This window comes from Lepidochelys kempii, chromosome 6 (genome assembly GCF_965140265.1).
Source record: "Lepidochelys kempii isolate rLepKem1 chromosome 6, rLepKem1.hap2, whole genome shotgun sequence".
In the NCBI taxonomy this organism is placed as follows: Eukaryota; Metazoa; Chordata; order Testudines; family Cheloniidae; genus Lepidochelys; species Lepidochelys kempii.
Window position 1 is genome coordinate 72,187,605 of NC_133261.1, and position 20,622 is coordinate 72,208,226.

The 20,622-nt window shown below is 43.4% G+C and overlaps 1 protein-coding gene across 4 annotated transcripts in view; it reads right to left on the reverse strand.

Moving 5' to 3' along the window:
- ITPKA (inositol-trisphosphate 3-kinase A) overlaps positions 1–20,622 on the reverse strand; it is a 50,786-nt gene that overhangs the window by 15,469 nt on the left and 14,695 nt on the right. For 3 of the 4 annotated variants that reach the window (XR_012159455.1, XR_012159456.1, XM_073348708.1), the window contains exons 2-3: positions 19,338–19,514; positions 1,515–1,611 (exon numbers count right to left, since the gene is read on the reverse strand). Coding sequence is in view for 2 of the 4 variants with exons in the window: in XM_073348708.1 (XP_073204809.1) it covers positions 1,515–1,611; positions 19,338–19,514 (274 nt within the window). In the remaining 2 variants the exon portion in view is untranslated. The remainder of the gene's footprint in view (positions 1–1,514; positions 1,612–19,337; positions 19,515–20,622) is intronic. The other variant, XM_073348709.1, reaches the window with a different exon arrangement.

Genomic DNA, 20,622 nt, shown 5'->3' on the forward strand with positions numbered 1-20,622 from the left:
CACATTCAGGAGCCAAACACTGCCTCCTTAATACATACACCCCCAAACACATACACCTCCAGGTACTGCAACTCCTTTGGAGCTTTGCTAATCTATGCAAACAGGTGCAAAGTGTAGCTTAATTGTTTTACAATGCTAGATTTGCATGGTATACAGTGTAAACGACACAGTGCTTTCAGGCACAAACTGGAAGTGATTAGACTACAGCAGAGGAAGCCGTGCCCCAGTCCTGCAGAATGGTAATAACATCAGAGGAGAGAGATACGTGTTAGTCCACATGGCCTGAAACAAACTCAGGCCCGAAAGTCAGAGCGGGTGTTAAGCTTCTGCCTCACTTTCAGCCTTTATCACAACATGACCCTGCACATTCAGCCATTACATCTGGTCCTTCTCCGATGTGCCCCAGAATCCTTTGCACCAGGTATCAGTGCATCAGAGACACGGTGCCAGGGCTAATGCTGACCAGCGTTACAGTTAATGGAGAACTCCTGGAATCAGAGAAGACTAGCTGCAAGTGATGGGTCAAATCCACTTCCAGAAACCCAGATACAAGGGAACTGGAGCAGATTCATGATCCCTGCTCCTTCTCCAGACAAGTGCTGGCCACCGCTAGAATGGCTCCTCCCACCCCCGCCGCATCCAGATTGCTAACCGCTGTGCTAGCGTTTTGGGAGTAGGGGACATGTAGGAATCAACTGAAACAAGGGAGAAGCAAATCTGATGGCACCTCCTTGTATTTTGACTTATGAATAACCTAAAACTTGACCTAGGGGCACTTCTGTTAAGTACTACAGACACCAAAGTAGACTCAAGCTGCCTGAGCAGGCCCTCGTCTGCTCCCCCCAAACTTGCACAGATGCATGAATAACAGACTTTCAACACAAACACCCCCATGCTGGGCTTTTCTTTCCCACCTGGTTCATTTTCCTCTTGAGGTGTTAGATTCAGATGAGGTTTTGGGATGGATTTAGAAATGCACTCATCATTTTGGCTGAAACATACACGCACATGGAGACACAACCCCCAGGTAAGATTGGGAGAGGCTGCTAATGGGTGCACTGGTTACTCACTTTAGGAAAAAGATTCTGCTGTCTCATTCCTCATCGACCCGGGAGGCAGCAGGGCTCCGATTTCCCCACCCCATCTCTTGCTGGTTCTTCCCCAATACAGATTTCCCCCATACCACCTTGTAAGGAGTGCTTTATGTGGCCACTTCTTTCAGCCTGACAGACATTTTCCCCAAACTACTGCCTTGCTCTCCTCCCGTCCTAAGGTCTGACACCGCCCACCTGAAAACAGATTCTTCTACTCTGCAGAGGTATGTGGTGTCCAGATACGGCTGGCTTTCCCTGAACTGAACCAACTACCACATTACCCCACCATGACCAAAAGGAAGAGCCTCTGCACAAAATCCCCATTCAAACCAACAGAGGCTTCAGGAAGATTTGAAATCAGGCTACTGCCTGACATCCTCCTGGTTCCAGAGCCAAAAGATCTGAAATTGCACCTCTCACCTGTGTGCCCAGCCAGCTGCACCCATGAATAGCGCTTCTTGAAGGGGCTGATGACTGGCAAGTTGACCATCGTTTTAATTGTATGCCATGATTTTTTCTGTAATACAGAGGAGAAAAACAATTAAACAGGGCAACCTCTGAAATGCCACCATACCTGTGATGTGCCAAGCACTCTGACACGTGTCCACTCAGCTCCACTGCCCCCTGCCTGCGCTATAAGTGCCATAAACGCCCATGGGAGAGCTGGCACTACATCCAACATGACCACCGCCGAAGAGATGGACGCCAAGCTGCGTGGGCTATTAAAGATACTTGATTAACTTTAAAAATAAAGAAAAAATGCCCCAAAAAACCCTGCTGGCCATAAGAAAACAGCCAGCAGGAAATTTAAAAGTGGCACTTTGTGATGCACATGGCATAGGCCTGTAATTCCCAGCGTGGGTATACTGAGGGTATGTCTACACTGCAAAAAAAAAAATATATATATATATATATATATATCCCACACGAGTAAGTCTCAGAGACCAACTGACTCAAGCTCATGGGGCTTGAGCTACAGAGCTAAAAATAGCAGTGTACCCATGTTCCCACCTGAGGCAGAAGCCCAGGCTCTAAAACCCAGTGAGGGGGTTGGGTCTCAGCCCACGTCTGAATGATTACACTGCTATTTTTAGCCCCTGGGCTGAGCCCCCTAAACCCGATGCAGTTGGCACGGGCTCTGAGACTCGCTGATGGGGGAGGGGAATGGCAGGGGTTGCCGCATAGATATATCCAGACACACACCAGGTCTGCTCAAGCTAATGCCTAAAAATAGCAGTGTGGACATGGCAGCACGGGAGTCGGGCTAGCTTGCCAAGTACGTATCCAGGGGGTTAAGCAGGATTATACTCATGGGGCTAGTCTGAGCCATCACCCACACCACAGTGGCCACACTGCTATTTTCAAGCAGAGCTCGTGCATTTATGTCTGTGTGCACCGGGAATTACACCGCCCAGTGGCTGTGTAGATGTGCCGGAGCGTTAGAACCACAAGATGCTCTTGTGAGTACATACATATTCATACTCACGCACACCTGAGAAACGGACACAAGAGGCCCAACACTGTAAGTGCCACCGGCTCTCCCACGGGCCTTCAGTCTTGTCTCATAGGCCCAATGCTCACCAGCAGGTGTCATGGGCAGAGTTTCAGAGGTACAGCTACCCTTATTTCAGTTCTGGGGTAGCCAGTCCCCCTCTGGCGCCCGCTTAAAGTAGGATATAGAACCTTTTCCAAGTTGTGGAGTTTTCTCTCGTCTCCTTCTCCCCCTCCCCCAACCTTGTTACATTTTAACAAGACCAGTCATTGCTACTGCCACCTTGCTCTGTCACCTGTGTGCAGCTGCTCTGTTTGAATATCATAGCCGGCAGAAGGGGAAACAGAGCAGCTGCTGAGTGGACGCTCAAAAGAAAAATAACCTTTAAAAAGAGAAGCCAAAAAGGTCTCACCCTCTGGAACTGAAATGGAGGTGAGTAAGAATAATAATCCATCATAACATTTACACATTTATATAGCACTTTTCATCTTGAAGGATCCCAGAGTACTTTGCAAACTAGATGCACAGGAATCATTTCACCCAACACTGAAATGCAGCCCCTGCAGGACACAGCAGCTGTTTAACAACCCACAACAAATCTATACAACATATGCTACTCAGCCTTTTGACTAAGATCAAGTGTAGCCTAAGATTCGGGTGTGATTTTTTTCAGATGGCTCCCAGTGACTCCCGTGGAAGCAGATTAGGTCTATGCCAAACACTTTGGAAATTCCCATCTTTAATATCTATTGGGGGATTTTAGCTTACAGTTACAGGGGAACTGATCCATCTCTAACTTCTATGATCCAAGGAAGTTAAGAATATAAAAATTGACACTGCAGAAAAAAGTCTGTAAGCAGAATGTACTTCAACAGCAAAATTTAGCCTGCCCATCGTTTTCCACCCATGCTCTTTAATCTTGTTTATAATAAGGTCTCCTCTACTTATGTTGGTCAGCATGTGAATGAGAAAACACTAGGGATGACTTACAAGTGCAGCAGGAAGTAGTGTTGGTGATGCAGTAGGTAACCCACTTTCTTCAAAGGGCTTGTCTACACAGGAAAGTTATATCAATTTAAGGAAAGGTATGAATTTAAACACTATAGTTATACCAGTATAACACACACACACACACCATGGACACTCTTATTCTAGCAAAAGAGAGCCTTTTCCAGTTTAGCTTATCTTGCTTTTGCAGTTTAAGCTAAGCCCCCAAAAGCCGCTCTTATTCAGAATAAGTGTGTCCACACGGGGAGTTATACTGGCATAACTTTAATGATTTAACTATGCCAGTATAACTGGAAAGTTACGCACGTAGCAAGTCCTTAGTCAGTACTAAAGAAATGTTCCAGAATGATGTTAAGGGATTAGGGTAACCAGATAATAAAAAACTGGGACGGGGTGGGCAGTAATAGGCATCTATATAAGACAAAGCCCTGAATATCGGAACTGTCCCATAAAACTGGGACATCTAGTCACCTTAGAAGGGACGTGGTGTTGCTGAAGGTGTTCTCTCTCTCAGAGGATACATAAAACTGAGGTCTTGGCCATTTGGGATCGTGAAAAATCCAAAAGCACTTAATACAAAAGCAGGGATATTATCCAAACTGGAATTTGGCTAGAACACGGGGGCTAACTACACTCTGCAAGTCTAAATTCCCCTGCAATTTCCAGTGGATTTCATGTTCTTCATTATTTGTCCTAAACAATTCTATAGCACTACGGTGTTTTAACAGCAGCTGAACTCCCTCCCAGAAATGGCTGCACTGCAGTGGTAGGGAAAATTATTCTTATATACAGTTTATAAACTGCTGTGGAATCCTTCTGAATGAAAGGTACTATGTAAATGTAAAGATGTTTGATATTAGTATTATTATTCTTCAAGTACACAATGTAGTATTTTTTCTGTAGAGTCTACTTTCCGGCTTTAGCTGATAACAGAAGCACTCTCTCCAAACAGCAACTACTCTTCTGTTTCCATTAGACACGGCCAAGGTCCTCAATTAGCAATCAAGCAGTCAAAATCAAAGGGCTCAGAAGACTCCCTTGGATACAGCTTCCACAGAAATCAAGCTTTTGGATCCACCTCAACTTTCAGTGTAGAGCTCCCCTTTTCTTACCTCATCCCCCAATGAGAAATCAGCTAAGCCCTGCACCCCTACCATATAGATCACACACTCATCTTAATGTCCCACCTCTAACCCTGAATGCCGTCTGCTAACGATTCATAATACACACTGTATCCAAAAATGTTGAGAAGCAGAGCTTTTCTAGGAATGGACGTCAGCACTCAATGTACACAGCACATTCCAGTGACTTTCTCTCCTCCTCCCTCCCACCCAGCCTGAAGCAGCTACAGTGAATGCTTGCACTGTGGGCGTGAAAGAGACACAGCGGGCCAAATTCAGCCTTAGCATCAGCAGGCATAGCTCCCATTGACTTCAACAATAACTGCACCCACTTAGACTAAGGCGGATTTTCATCCGATGTGTTAGGGATGCGCCTGGAGTAAGCACTTGCCTGTCAATTTATCACAAACACTGCACAGACACTTCCCTCCGAAGGAAGAGAAAACATGGCGATCAGGCCATCAAGGAGAGGACTGCTGCTCTGGAATCGAGAGCTGACACTAGATGTTACCATCAACAGGGGTTTCCACAGGTGAACTCTCCCCTCTATCCCCCACTGGAATTTCTAGAGTCCAGCCTCACTGAAGTGTCTCTGCTGGCAAGCAATAAGGGTTGAGTGCTCTTGGAGTAGTGGTGTGAGTATGAGAGGGTTAGCAGAGTGTGGGTCTGTTGTGGGAAGAATCTTTCTCACTTCTATTTCTAAAGCAGGATCTCTTCCTCTTTGTCAGTGATGGTTTTACAAGTTTTCAAAGCACAGCTTCATGCAGCAATGGGAAAGGGGATTGTAGCCACTGCTTAACACACGTGCCCTCTCTTGCGCCATCTATGCTCCCTTATCCCTCTGTTCTTCTAGGTACCTGATCGGTATTCTATGCTACCTGTACACATTCAGAGAAGTTCCAGTTTCCCTACACCTCTACGACCTAAGAAAGGGAAATCTTGGCTCCACTGATTCACTTTTATCTACTTCATGGGATCAATATAGCTCATCAATAAATTAAAAGCCCCCAAAAACCAACATCAGAATTGGAATCTGTGAAATTATTACCTACTCATGTAGGGGGCATAGATAGCCCTAAGCAGAATGCAAGGGAAAATAGGGGGAAATTCCACATAAAAGTTTGCTGGGTTTTTTTCCATTTTTCAACAGAATGTCAATTTGAAATTTACCAACCAGATCTAGTGCCTAAGCAACTTAGTCACAAGCAACACAAAAAGAATTGGTCACTAAAGCAATAGAACCATGATATAATTAAGTTTCACATCTTCAGCAGACAGATCTTACCAAAATTTAGCATGGTGATAGTAAACTTTAAAAACGGGGATTTGAAAAATAAAAAGAGGAAGCCAGTCAAGGTGGTGTGGCTGAGCTGGTTAGGTCCTGTGATGGTGTCGATGGGGTGTAGATATGTGGGCAGAGTTGGCATCGAGGTTTGTTGCATGGATTGGTTCCTCAGTTAGAGTTACTATGGTGCAGTGTGTCGTTGCTGGTGAGAATATGCTTCGGGTTGTCTGTGGGCGAGGACTGGCCTGCCTCCCAAAGCCAGTTCATTTGCAAATTTGCCACCATCAGCTCAGGATTAAACAAAGACTGTGAATGGCTCGCTAACTACAAAAGCAGTTTCTCCTCCCTTCGTGTTCACACCTCAACTGCTAGAAGAGGGCCTCATCCTCCCTGATTGAACTAACCTCATTATCCCTAGCCCCATTCTTGCTTGCATATTTATACCTGCCTCTGGAAATTTCCACTACATGCATCCAAAGAAGTGGGTATTCACCCAGAAAAGCTTATGCTCCAATACGTCTGTTAGTCTACAAGGTGCCACAGGACTCTTTGCCACTTATGCCTGTGTATAACTTTCCTCACGCAAGCAGCCTCACTAACTTAAAGGCTACACATATGCACAAGTGTTTGCAGAATCAGGCCCTACTGAAACAGCGAACGTAACTATACAAAAGTGCAGGCTAATACTCAAAGTAAACAAATGAAAAAACACTCTCCCACCCCCACCCCCCAAGATCTGTCAGTTAGGTGTTACTTGAAACTATTGTAAGAACTCACGCTACATAATGCAAGCCTACACAAGCCCACAAAGAGCTATTATGACAGCAAGAAACAAAAGGAAGGGGGAAGATTTTCTTTATAATCTTTTTTTAAACTTTTATAGAAAGAGAGAGATTAATTGCCATCCATCATCACTTATACTCTGTTCCCCTCTTTACATCATTTGGGCTGCTTGTGTAACTTTTAGGCCCTGGTCCTGCAACTAGATCCATGCAGGTGGACCTTGGTCCCACACAGAGCCCCCCTGGCCCCAACGGGGCTATGAAAAAGGCATAGGGGCACTCCCATATGGATTCAGCTTCAGAAGCAGGACCTATAATTGTTAAAACATTAAAATGTTGGTCTCAGGTTAATACTTAATAGAGAAGTGTTCACATGACACAAATCACATATTGTGAAACGGGCACTGAGTGCAACCCTCGCTGGAAGTCTCTGGACTAGAAGCGAACACTTGAATGTGCATGTAGGAGGCTAACCTACCTACACATCACTGGAGTTTGCCCTACGATTGCAAAATAATAATAATTTTTGACATTAGAAAATGTAGGATAAAAGAATTGCTCAGACCATTAACAGAAACAGCATTCTATAAGCAGGGAATGGGTAAGTAATCAGGTACTCATGAAGAATATGATTGCATTTAGGGACCAGTGCTGTGTTTCATGTATATGCATATTACTCATACGCCAATGTCTTTTTTCTTCTTGTACCCACTTCGTCTTTCTCTTCTGCTCTTCTCATTCGTCCCTCGCTCTCTTTTTCATTCAAGTTCATTATGGGCTAGACTCTACTACCCATATTCATTCTGGGTAATGCCTTACTCTGCAGGTAGTCCCACTGAAATCTATGGAGCTATTCATGAAGAAAGGTACCCTTCATTGTGAATAGAGTGGCAAGATCTAGCCCTGTGTAATTTAGTCTTTATTAATATTTGTACTGAAAATTATAGCTCTTTTGAACGTTGCTTACTTTTTGCAGTTTTATTATATTTACTTACATTTTACTGTATGTACATTTCTTTATTTAAAAAAGGTAAAGTTAATATTTATTTTTTTAGAAAAACAAGTTTATAAATCTCAATAAAAATGATTTAACCGTGTCTTAAAAAACCCAACTCCTTAACTCTTTTGAGAACATCAAAAGTGAAATCATTCTGAAATCTACTTTATTTTTCATCATTCATACTGTTTATTTACCTTTTGCCTGTAATTCAGTTTGGATGGTGAAACTAGTCTCGTCAGTTTCATTTTGATTCTAAGCATTCTCTCTTTGTAGTTCTCATGTATTAGCTTAATGCTGCAATGTTGGACTTGCAAATGCACAAAACCGAAATATGGAGCCAAACTTACAGAGTTTGTTTTTGTTTTTGTTTTTTTTTTTTTAAGAAATTAAAACTAACCAGGTCAAATTTGGGCATTGGCCATCCCACTGCATATACGTCAATCAATTAATACCTACAGTCACCCCAAAAAGGTTTCTAGAGAAACCCACTGTGACTAGACAGTTGCCAAGTCCAGGCAGGCACTAATCTAATTTAAATAAACTGCAACTATATCTGCCTACTTATGAGTGACCATGACCAATTCACTGTAGCATTATACCTGGCCATAAAGATTCTGATGAAATAATTTTTTCATTGAAATTTGCCAATTTGTCAAAAATGAAGTGTTCCATAGAGACAGTTCAATTTCAACAAAACTCCTCTGGATTCCAGGCAGGATTCTAATGGTTTCCCACCAGCTTACCCACCCAGCTCCCTGCCTGCTGGGAAGCCCGGGTTTCCAGAGTCCATGCCTCCACGACAGCTGACCAGGTGGACTGCCTCAGAGCCTGACTCCATCCCCTTTTGAAATTTGTCACATAGCAGAATACCTTTCTCTACCAAATTCTAGTATAACAATGAATTTGTATTACCGAGGGAGATAGCCTCTGTGTTCTTTCAATCTTGGGCTTACCCACATTACTTGTCATTCCACACCCAAGGAGTTACCTTCTCCTGCAGTCATAGAACGAGACACTTCTTGTTCACTTCATTTCAAGTTTCCCAACCCTGCCTTGCCAAGGGACCACTTTCTGCTGGGTAAGAAGAAAAGCTATGTAGTGTAATTGCTAGCTCTTTCTTGAGAGTCCTAAACAGATTCTATAAACTCTTCGTCAACTTTCATCCTAAATTCAGCCCTACCTCCCTCCTCCCTCAAAGATTGCTCACCATCTTTTGCAAATATCTCTTTGTAAATCCCATGTCATCTGCTGTACAAAGATGTTTCTGCAATGTTCATAGTCATCCCAGTTATGCGCGCAGGGGAAAAGTGAGAAAAAAAGGCACTGAGCTTGTCCCTGGATCAAACCCACAGAGACAGACTGTATTGACAAAGTGTTGCCCAGCTGCAGTCATGGAAGTAGCAAGTCCTACACATTTGCTTAATCCTGCTACACATGTGTGCAAGTGCACAAGCCTCAGACAAAAGAAAGAAATGCAGCAGCTGTAGCCAACTCTGATTATAAAAGAATTACATTTATTAGATATTTTTTCCCTCAATAGGTACAGACCAGTTAAGTAAGGTGACAAGTTTGCAAGGTCAGATTTTAGGCCCTGGAACAGTTTTAGTATACCAGATATAGTGAGTAAGATTTTGATCTGCCTTTGCAAATGAACTTCTCAGATATACAGAAACAAGTTAAAACCTTCTCCTCACAGCCTATTAAGATTCCAGGACTTTGTCCTTTATTGTCCAAATCAGAAGTGTTTATAAATTAGGGATCCCTCTATGCTCTGAGAACTGGAGATACCTACAGGACTAAAATACACAATGAGGCAGAAATGGAGAAAGAGGGTTGGGGACAATGGGGCTCTGACCTTTCTCACATACTTGCTGGAGGGCAGCATTGCTACCCCATGTTTACGGGGAAATTTTGCACTTGGATATGGAAGTGGCTCCCGCAGAAGTCAATAGGGGCCCTGGGTGAGGAAGTGAGGAGTACAATTTGGCCCACAGCTAAAGACATAATGTCCAAAACAGGAAACAAGTCTGCAGACACAATCTAGGGCACTGTTTTTTTCTGATTTCAGTAGTCAATTTCCCCATTTTGGCCCCTTATTAAAGGATTCCAGCATCCAGGGTTGAGGAGCTACTAGCTGCCAAGCACACTGCCCACTTGTTTGTATCAAATATGAATTACAGATTTCGACACAAAAATCTTTACGGGTAGGATGTGAAGGAGTAAGTCAATAACAGGAGTGCCACCAGGGCAAGCTGACAAGACAATGTGAACAAACATGCACACACCTCTTAAAAATCAAGGCTGCAAGCACAGCAATTGAACCAGTTCCCAAGCCAGGGCAGGGCTTTCCCCACAAATAACTGGTTATTACCACAGCTTGCTCCTTCCCGTCACTGTGAAAGATAGGAGGATAAGAAAGAGGGATCTGGTACACAAAAGAGGAGAGGATTATTCCTCAGCAACCCTCCCAGTTGAGCCTATTTGACACCAGACAACGAGGCAGGTAGGCCTAGATTCAAAGCTTAGTCTACTATGCAAAAAGAAAATGAGTACTTGTGGCACCTTAGAGACTAACCAATTTATTTGAGCATAAGCTTTTATGAGCTACAGCTCACTTCATCGGATGCATACTGTGGAAACTGCAAAAGACATTATATACACAGAGACCATGAAACAATACCTCCTCCCACCCCACTCTCCTGCTGGTAATAGCTTATCTAAAGTGATTGCTCTCCTTACAATTTCAGAGTAACAGCCGTGTTAGTCTGAATTAGCAAAAAGAAAAGGAGTACTTGTGGCACCTTAGAGACTAACCAATTTATTTGAGCATGAGCTTTCGTGAGCTACAGCTCATTCCTACCTACATGCCTCCAGCTTTCACCCTGACCACACCACACGATCCATCGTCTACAGCCAAGCTCTGCGATACAACCGCATTTGCTCCAACCCCTCAGACAGAGACAAACACCTACAAGATCTCTATCAAGCATTCTTACAACTACAATACCCACCTGCGGAAGTGAAGAAACAGATTGATAGAGCCAGAAGAGTTCCCAGAAGTCACCTACTACAGGACAGGCCTAACAAAGAAAATAACAGAACGCCACTAGCCGTCACCTTCAGCCCCCAACTAAAACCCCTCCAACGCATTATTAAGGATCTACAACCTATCCTGAAGGATGACCCAACACTCTCACAAAGACAGGCCAGTCCTTGCCTACAGACAGCCCCCCAACCTGAAGCAAATACTCACCAACAACCACCTACCACACAACAGAACCACTAACCCAGGAACCTATCCTTGCAACAAAGCCCATTGCCAACTGTGCCCACATATCTATTCAGGGGACACCATCATAGGGCCTAATAACATCAGCCACACTATCAGAGGCTCGTTCACCTGCACATCCACCAATGTGATATATGCCATCATGTGCCAGCAATGCCCCTCTGCCATGTACATTGGTCAAACTGGACAGTCTCTACGTAAAAGAATAAATGGACACAAATCAGATGTCAAGAATTATAACATTCATAAACCAGTCGGAGAACACTTCAATCTCTCTGGTCACGCGATTACAGACATGAAGGTCGCTATCTTAAAACAAAAAAAACTTCAAATCCAGACTCCAGCAAGAAACTGCTGAATTGGAATTCATTTGCAAATTGGATACTATTAATTTAGGCTTAAATAGAGACTGGGAGTGGCTAAGTCATTATGCAAGGTAGCCTATTTCCCCAAAGGTAGCCTATTTCCCCAAATATTTCCCTGCTGCCCCAAGAGTGGTTGGCACTGACCAGAGAAGAAGTAAAGTCAGGGTGGCTGGATGATGCACTGATTCAAGCACATCACTGAGCAACCTCAGCGGGTGGGACACCTTTGGAGCCCCCCCTCCCCTCCCCCCAGTGGAATCCCCAAGGGAGAGGTGGCAATATCAACACTGCCTGCCTTCCAAATGAGTGAATACCCCTGGGGTGCAGGGGTGCCAGCCACAGCAGGGAGATTTAATCTACACCTCCCCTTGCCAACATGGCTGATTTTAGCACAAACCTAAGGAAGAATGGATGGCATAGAAAAAACAACAATAATTGTGTGTATTATAGGGGCATCTCCCTGATCAGTGTTAATCAGACCACTAAGCAAAAAGTATTACTGCAGCTCAACCTCACTCTCTCGTTCTCTCTCTTCCCCCCTCCCCCCAACTTGTGAAGATATTAGCAGACTGCACCCAACCCTTGATGCTTCCGGTTTCTGCACTCAGCCATAGCTGAAGGACACAGATGCTCACATGTGCTTCAGCAGGTGTATCCTCTGTCTGGCGGGTTCTGATTTCCTGTTTGTACCACAGTCAGGACAGGCTGGCTAGTCCTTCAGAGTGATGAGAAATATTCAGTGATATAAGCCAAAACAAAACCAGAAACAAACAAAAAACCCTTGCAAGACACAAACTTCGCATCCCCATATTTTCCCCTCCGCCATGACTCACAGTGCATTACTTAGCACAGTGCATAACCCCTTTGATGTGCTGCTTTTAAGAATGCTTGGCAAATCTGCAGAACACTCACAGTGACTACGGAGAAGCAGGACATTCAGGAAAGAAAAGCTGGGCAATACGAAGGGGAGAGGAATCGATGTTTAGCATGGGGCAGAGTTCCTAAGAGCATGTTATCTCCGTTCCCAGCACACACCTGGATTCATTCCATAATTCCAGATGCACTTTCCCTCTCCACACCAGAGAAATAGTAGAGCAGAGGCCCTGCTAGCTATTTTGTAATTCTGGAACACTACCTGCTCCCTGAACAGGGCCTAGGGGTAAAAATTTGCTGAATTATTTAATTTAAGATTCATAAATAAATTATTATAATCTCTGGATGCATGTGTAGCATACAAATAAAACTGACAGGTTTTGACCACCTTCTCCTCCAAAGAATTACTTCAAAACCACCAACTTAATTCACCCCACCATTACCCTCCTCAAATAATAAATGAGCCTTACGCCATGTCCTCATGGTCAGCAAACTAGAGTACTGTTGGTCCAACAGGGAAGCAAGCTCCAGAGCTGATGGCCCTTCGTCATGTCTCTAGTCCCCCAGAAATCAAATGTTGGGACTGTTTGCACAAGCACAGGAGTTTATCTCAACAGCCTGAACGGTACAGGCGGAGAGAGTTGGACTCTAAAGTATGTTCTGACTACCTGGGGCAGACACCATCTTTGTCACACCCTCAAAATGCTTCCCTTTACCTACCATCATCACCTTCAAGCTATCTGATGGGACTATTTCACCCAGGAACTGGGAAAGCAAAGAAATTGCACTGTTCAAGTCCAAAGAAAAACACAGAGCGCCTTTCAGCCCAACACCTCCCACTGTCTCCCAAAGTGTCATCATGTCTATGTTGAAGAGGCGAGGTGGCAGAATAGGATCCTGTGGCACCCTGAGCCCTCAAGCAGCTGCCTTCATTGTCTAATCACTACATTATAAATGGATAGATAGATGTGCAATTTCCCAGCATCATGATCCAGGGCCTCAGAAGGAAAGAACAGAGCAAGACTCCATCCACCATTACCAGTGCAAAAGGACAGTCAACAAAACCTCATGAAATAGAGGCCACTGACTGATCTAAAGCAATCAACATGGACACCTGATTTCTGCCCATCACTAGTAGTAGGTCTACACTACAGCGGCACAGCTATGGAGCTGCAGTTGTACAGCTAAAGCACCGTAGAGTGGACGCTGCCTACATTGATAGAAAGGGGGTTTCCATCCATGTAGTTAACCCATCTCGCTAAGAAGCGTAGTTAGGTTGATGGAAGAAATTCTTCTGTCGACCTGGCCACATCTACACAGAAGGTTAGGTTGACCTAACTACGTCAAAAAATATTCACAGCCTTGAACAATGTAACTAGGTGGATCTAATTTTTAAGTGTAAACCAGGCCTAACGGTTCCTCAGCAAGTAAAACCACAGTCTCCATATCAAACCCAGGCCAAAAGTCAAAGGGCTTTATATGGCATCAAAGCTACTTAGTCACAATATTTTCTTTCAGTTTCATCACCAGGTATATTAAAGCCAATATAATAATTTGCAAGATTGTTAGACAATTGTTAGCCAGAGTGTTAGAAAGAGTATTTCTTCAGCTGGGGCCAACAGTTACTCATTTGAGGAAAGCTGATACTTTCCACTCCCACAGGAAGGCACAAGCAATCTCTGCCAACAGTCCCAGTACTTCACCACTTCATGACACCTTGCTTTAACACTCTGTAAAAGGCATCAGTCCAGTTGTAGTGGCAGGACAGGCCTCTCCCATCTCCCCCAGAATCTCAGCAGAACTGAATAAAATTGATTCAGAGAATCAACATGGTCCTGAGATGGTCAGTCTTGAAGAAAACTGACTGATAATGTACAAGTGTTAGGGGAGAGCTCTGCCACTGACTCACTGTGTGACTTTGGACTAGTCACATATTCTCTCTGCACTCCAGTTTCCCCAATTAGGGATACCACCACCTATTTCACAGGGGTGCTGAAAGGACTGATTCATTAGTGCTTGTAAAGCATTTTGAGACCCTCAGATAGAAGCCAGTGCATAGTGTAAACACAAAGTGTTATTCAAATCTAAAAAATAAATGCTGTGAAAGGGGCTGATCAGACATGCAGACAGTAGTAACAGTTCTCCTGCTGCTCTGCTAATCTACCACAAGGCAAAATCCAACATTCCATCTGACTTCTCCTCCTTTGCGTCCTCCAGACCAACACCCCACACCCCTCTGAAAGGTTACAAACAAGTTACTGTTTCATCCAGTAAGTACTCTAGTGTATAGATAGGGCCCAGCCTCTGGAAAGGAATGCAACTGTCAACACACCAGGACATTGTTACTAAAGGGGTGTGGTATTTACCTACAGGAAAGCCACATCCTTAAGCAATTGCTTTGCTTAATAACCCACCACTTTAAGGTCCTCATTGTGTGAGTTTTCCAAACCACTGTATTAAAAGCAGGGTGGATAAAAATCAATGATTTAAGAAAAAAAAATTTAAAAAAATCTGCTTTTTTAATTTAAATCAGATTTTTTTTTTGATAAAATGCCTTTTGAGGAAAAACCTATCAAAAGATAGTTTTAATTAAGATATATTATAGCTCAAAAGATATCTCATCATGGAATAGGGATTATAAATTCTAATTCTATAGTGTGAGACAATATATTCATGTAATGTTTAAGAAAAGTTTATGGGGTTCCAGGAGCTTCTGTATAGATTATTTAGGTTAATCTTTCTATCTACCCAATGGGACTCAGTGCTCAGTCTAGAAGATGCTTAGTATTGCAGTTCTCAAACTGTGGATTTATGTCTCCAAAGATAACATGCTTGTTAACAGCAAAAATGTTTTTAAATAAAATAAAATTAAATAAATAACTAAATAGAGAGCGAGAGAGGTGAGAAATAACAGACAACCCTATTGTCCCTCTGCAAATTTGTGTACACAGAGTCAATCCCTTACCTCTCTCTAAAGTGAAAAGTTTCAAAAAGTTAAATGAATAGAAGATTGTTGGGGGCACAATAGATCTGGATAAGGAGAAGAAGTCTGGAGATAAGTGTGAGAAGGGAGGGACAGGCAGTAAAAACAAAAGTGAAAATGTTGGTGCATCATATTCCAGAAGTCTTGAGGTCTTTCTGAGTCTAGTCTTCATTGATTTGAGTTCTACCATACCATTCTCTTACTAGAAGGGAAAACCTATAATGGCAGCAGGCCATAAAGGAGACCCAGTTTGGGAATAAGAACCATTCAAGAAATGGATGTTTGCTGATGATGATTTAAAGAAAGTCACACCAGTGAACTGGTGGAAGTCACTTAAGCACTTGGATTCAGAGACTGTTGAAGTGATAATCTCACTTTTAACAGCAGTAGCTTCTTCTGCCGGTGTAGAAAGAATATTTTCTTCCTTTGGACTACTTCATTCCAAATTGAGAAATTGCTTGGGACCTGAAAAAGTAGGAAATCTTGTTTTTCTTTTCCAGATTATGAACAAACAGGAAAATGAAGGTGAAGACGACTGAGTTAGCTGCAGAAGCCAGTATTCTAAGATTTTCATGTTGACCTGGCTGACATAGTCAATTTAATTTTTTTTTTAATTTTCATTTAACTATTTTAGTTAAAAACAATTTTAACAAAAACAAACCTGATTTTAAAAAACCTGAATGTTTAACTAAATTCAAAATTTCATATGCTTGTTTTGTTAAAGTATTATATATTTGCTGTTGAAGAAAAAAAATCCAGAATACATAACATTGTTGTTTTAGTTAAATACAACAATTTAAATGTCTGTCTGGTGATGTTCTCCTCCTAATACAGAATGGCAAGGAAATCCTCCAAATATTAATGATTAACCTGTTGAATTGGAGATAGTTCACCTCCCAATGACTTCATAAATATCTGCTTCAATTACCTTTGGTAAATGAAATAACCAAACTATCATTCATTTTCTGATATAGCTGTAAAACTAACCTGAAAAGTTTTCCAAATAAATCACTTTAAAAATGTATAGTGTGTACCTTCTAAAAAATGAAACCTACATCTATCTCTGAGTTGTGAAGAATATGTATTAAGGTTAAAACAACCATTGCCCCTATAAGGAGTCAATATTCAACCGTTTGTTACTTTAACTGGAGCTACACAAAAGTTCAGTTTAAACTCAGCACTGGATTGGTTTAGATTAAAGATAAAACAAAAACAAAAGAAGATAGGATTTTAAGTGAATTCAAGAATGAGAAAGTTAGAAACCGTTACAAGAAATAAAAGTGAAAACATGCATCCAAAAGTCTAAAACTTAATCAAACACGTTTTGGTTCAAGCTTTCTTTAGGTTGGCCTTTCTCATCCACAGTCTTCCAGGAAGATGGTAACTGACCCTTTCCTTAGTCAGGATCTCTCCCAGAGGCCCAAAGGTGCTGGTCCCTTTGTCTTCTTAGGTGAAAGAGAGCACTTAGGGTTCTCTGTCCCCACCCCACCCCCCCTTTTTTTTTTTATAATCTAGTGAACCTCAGAAGTGGATTCTTCTGAGGGTTACCCTTCAACGCCAAGTTTATTCAAGCAGTAAAGAAGGTGACATGGAGTCTGCTGGTGAAGGAGGCTCCATGTTCTCTCTACTCACCTGTGTTTGCTGAAATGCAAATTTGCTTTCCCTCCTGCTATATCCTCCTCCTGCTGTCTTGTGGACCCTATTTACTACTTACACATAAATTGAGGTAAACGCGCATTCCTTTGTTTAGGATAGACCTGTTTAACAACTTTTGCCTTGGCAGGGCTGTGTGGTTTTGAACATGTGCTAAGAGCATTATACGGGGGATTTCATACCTTTGCATATAATGTTGCTACATACATTTCACCATGATGTTATTGGCCAGTGAGTCACTAGCATTCAGATGATATCTCAACAAGGCATATTTTGTATAAAGATTATTACAGTGGTGCGTAGGGTGTGATACAGGGGAGCTTTTGGTCACGTACCCCCAAGGCAGTGTTCGGCCTGTTAGTGAAACAGTGTAGGAAACATATAGGATAGAAGGATTCCCCTCTTGCCCCAGAACCACTATGGTCAGGGCTAGGTTCTGTTAACGGACTAGCATAGGAAAGAGAGGCTGAATTCCCTCCTAACCCCAGCAAATCAGGGATTATTTAAAATGTTCCCTTCCAGACAACAGTCTTGATGCAAGGGGTTAATTCAGACCTGACATAAGTGGCTGGGAGTCAGCTGAAGTCAAAGAAATCACACCTGCTTGCATCAGATTTAAATTGACCCAAAGTGTCTGGTTTCAGAGTAACAGCCATGTTAGTCTGTATTCGCAAAAAGAAAAAGAGTACTTGTGGCACCTTAGAGACTAACCAATTTATCTGAGCATAAGCTTTCGTGAGCTACAGCTTTATTTGAGCTTATGCTCAAATAAACTGGTTAGTCTCTAAGGTGCCACAAGTACTCCTTTTCTTTTTCCAGTGTCTGGGTTTCTAAGATATGGTGGGTGTGTATGCTGCTGTTTGTGTGTTGTGATGAGTAGTACTTTCTCTGCCCTCTACGTAAACAAAGCGTTTTACCATCAAGATCCTGGGGATCCCTCACCTTTTACAAACACAAATGTCAATTGCAAATTATTAAGAAAATCTGTTTACCCTGCTAAGAAAGTAAACACATGCAGCTTACACATGGTTACTACCTGTCATTCTGTACCTCACCCTTGCAATAAAATTGACAGACACAAAAACACACTTTACTACCATGGGCTCTTGGCAGCAGAATTGCAAGCCAAACTTAGTGTGCCTTGCGGAACCACACAACCTAGTTGACTGAAAATTTGGAATGAGCAGCAGCCTTGCTTGCCAGACTGGAAATAGATAGGAGAATCCAACAGTGACCAACAACAATACTCCAAAGCAGAGCAGCTGAGGATAGGGAAAGTAAGGCAACATATAAGATGTCACTGCAGATGGATTATGGTTCATGGTGCATGCAGGGAATTAGCAGTTCACCCAGGCTACTTCACAAGCCAAGATTGAATCCGCTGCCCTGTCTGTATTATTTTTAAAAAGGAGTACTTGTGGCACCTTAGACTGACAAATTTATCTGAGCATAAGCTTTTGTGAGCTACAGCTCACTTCATCGGATGCCTTGTTACTGAGTGCAACATACAAATAAAATAATTTGCTTGACTTCATTCATTCCATGCCATCCCACCTCCTATACAGCCCACCCCCTGGCTCCTCTCAGGCAGAATTGCTAAGTCTGGTCTCACAATTTGAGGGCTCAAATCAAGACTGGGAACACAGTGCTTAAATATTTCTGTGATGAGTGGGGAATAAATTCTAGACAGACAGAGGCTGAAGGAAGAGTCAGGGAGAAAAAATGGAAATTAAATCATGAATTACTTCCCACTCCAGTCTGGCTGCCAGAGTGGGAGAAAATGTATCATCTGACCCTAGAGTGGGAGTCTGGGCCCAGGTGAGACTTGGCAAGCCAGTGCAGGATCACTGGGATCCTAAAAGTATGTGGCTTTCCCCAGTCTCTGGTCCTCTGGTTGGAGGGGGAAAGTCAGGCCTTCCCCCTTTGGTCCTGCCGTGATTCTTGTAGAATCAAGTCATGGAGTTGGTGAGGCTGGCATAGGCCCCTAAAGCACAGGGCCCCAAGCAGTCATTTGCATTGCTTGTGCCTAAAAACCACCCTGACTGATAGGCTGGAGAAATCGTCACAGACAGGCTCTCTGAAAGCATTTATAAAAGGTTTTATTATCTTGTCTGCAGAATCCTGCTAGGACATCCCAGTGCCTGGAGTAACAGCAGGAGAGGGCACAAGGGCACCAGCGATTTCCTCCTCCAGAGTCCTCTCCTGCAGGTTTTACCACAGGAAAGGATGATCTGGCCCGAAGCAAGGACTACAAGAGTTAGTCATTTAATGTAATTTTATTAATCTGTTTGGATTTGTACGAAGAAGGTAAAAGAGGTGTTTATCCCCGGACTTCAGGTGCTCTTCCCAAACAGTTAACAACCAAAGTAGATCACTTACAAATCCAGCATACCTGATGCCCAGCATTTTGCACTGTGTTAAGCTGATAGTTGGAAAGGTTGCCTTGTTTCTGCAGACTGAAGTCTCCTCTGAATAGAGCTGACCCATTGTGGAACCAGTATCTGTTTCCTTCCAGGACTTGTGTGGCTTGAAAAGGCAGGGAGTCAGAATCATGCTGGATCAGGAGCCCCTAGCAGGCAATGCTTATCGTGAATACAAAACTCAGGTCAAGTGCACGCCCATTTACCCCACCCAAGGCTTCAGGCTGAGCTGACTGATCTCTGCATCTAAATCAGATATGGGCAAACTACAGCCTGGGAGCCACATCCGGCCCTTCTAACTTTTTAATCTGGCCCTCGAGTTCCTGCTGGGGAGCAGGGTCCGGTGCTTGCCCCGCTCCATGCATGCCATGGCTCTGCTCGGCTCCTGGAAGCAGCAGCATGCCCCCCCTCCGGCTCCTACGCATAGGGGCAGCCAGGGGGCTCCCACAGGTCCCATTGGCTGGCAACCATGAGCCAGAGGGGGGACATGCCGCTACTTCCAGGAGCTGCTTGAGGGAGCCTGCACCCCTGACTCCCTCCAACGCCCCAACCCCCTGCCCCAGCCCTGATCCTGCACCCTGAACTCACTTCTGGACCCACTCCAGAGCCCGCACCTCCAGCCAGAGCCCTCACCCCCTCCCACACCCCAACCCCCAATTTTGTGAGCATTCATGGCCCACCATACAATTTCCATAACCAGATGTGGCCCTTGGGCCAAAAAGTTTGCCCACCCTGATCTAAATGAATAATGCTACTAGTAACACTGAACACATACACAGGGATTTATATCTTTTCCCAGCGTTTGGAAGAAGTGCCAGAAATGTGGATCCAAATCTGAACTGCCCCAAAGCTTGAGAAGGTTCAGATCCATTGTTCCAGGTCCAATTGATCTCAGAGAGTCTGGGTTTAGACCCACAAAGTCTGGATCCCAATCTAGGAGTTGTGTCCCGGACCATCTTGGCTAATCGCCACACAGTTTACTATATGACTTGCCCAAGGCCACAGAGTCAGTCAATGTAAGCTTTTATTAAAGAGCTTTCTTTAATTAAAATCAGGGTGGGGTGTGGGGGAGAGAATATTCCTTTTTATACCTTTGTAGCCTGACTTCCTCTTTTTATTCCGTACTTTTGCTTAATCAGGCATAATTACTGTTAATCCCTATACTTTGTATTGGGAATACTGCAAATGGAGCCTGACCTAAATCCCCACTGACAGCAATGGGAGTCTATCAATTGACTTCACTGGGAACTGGATTGA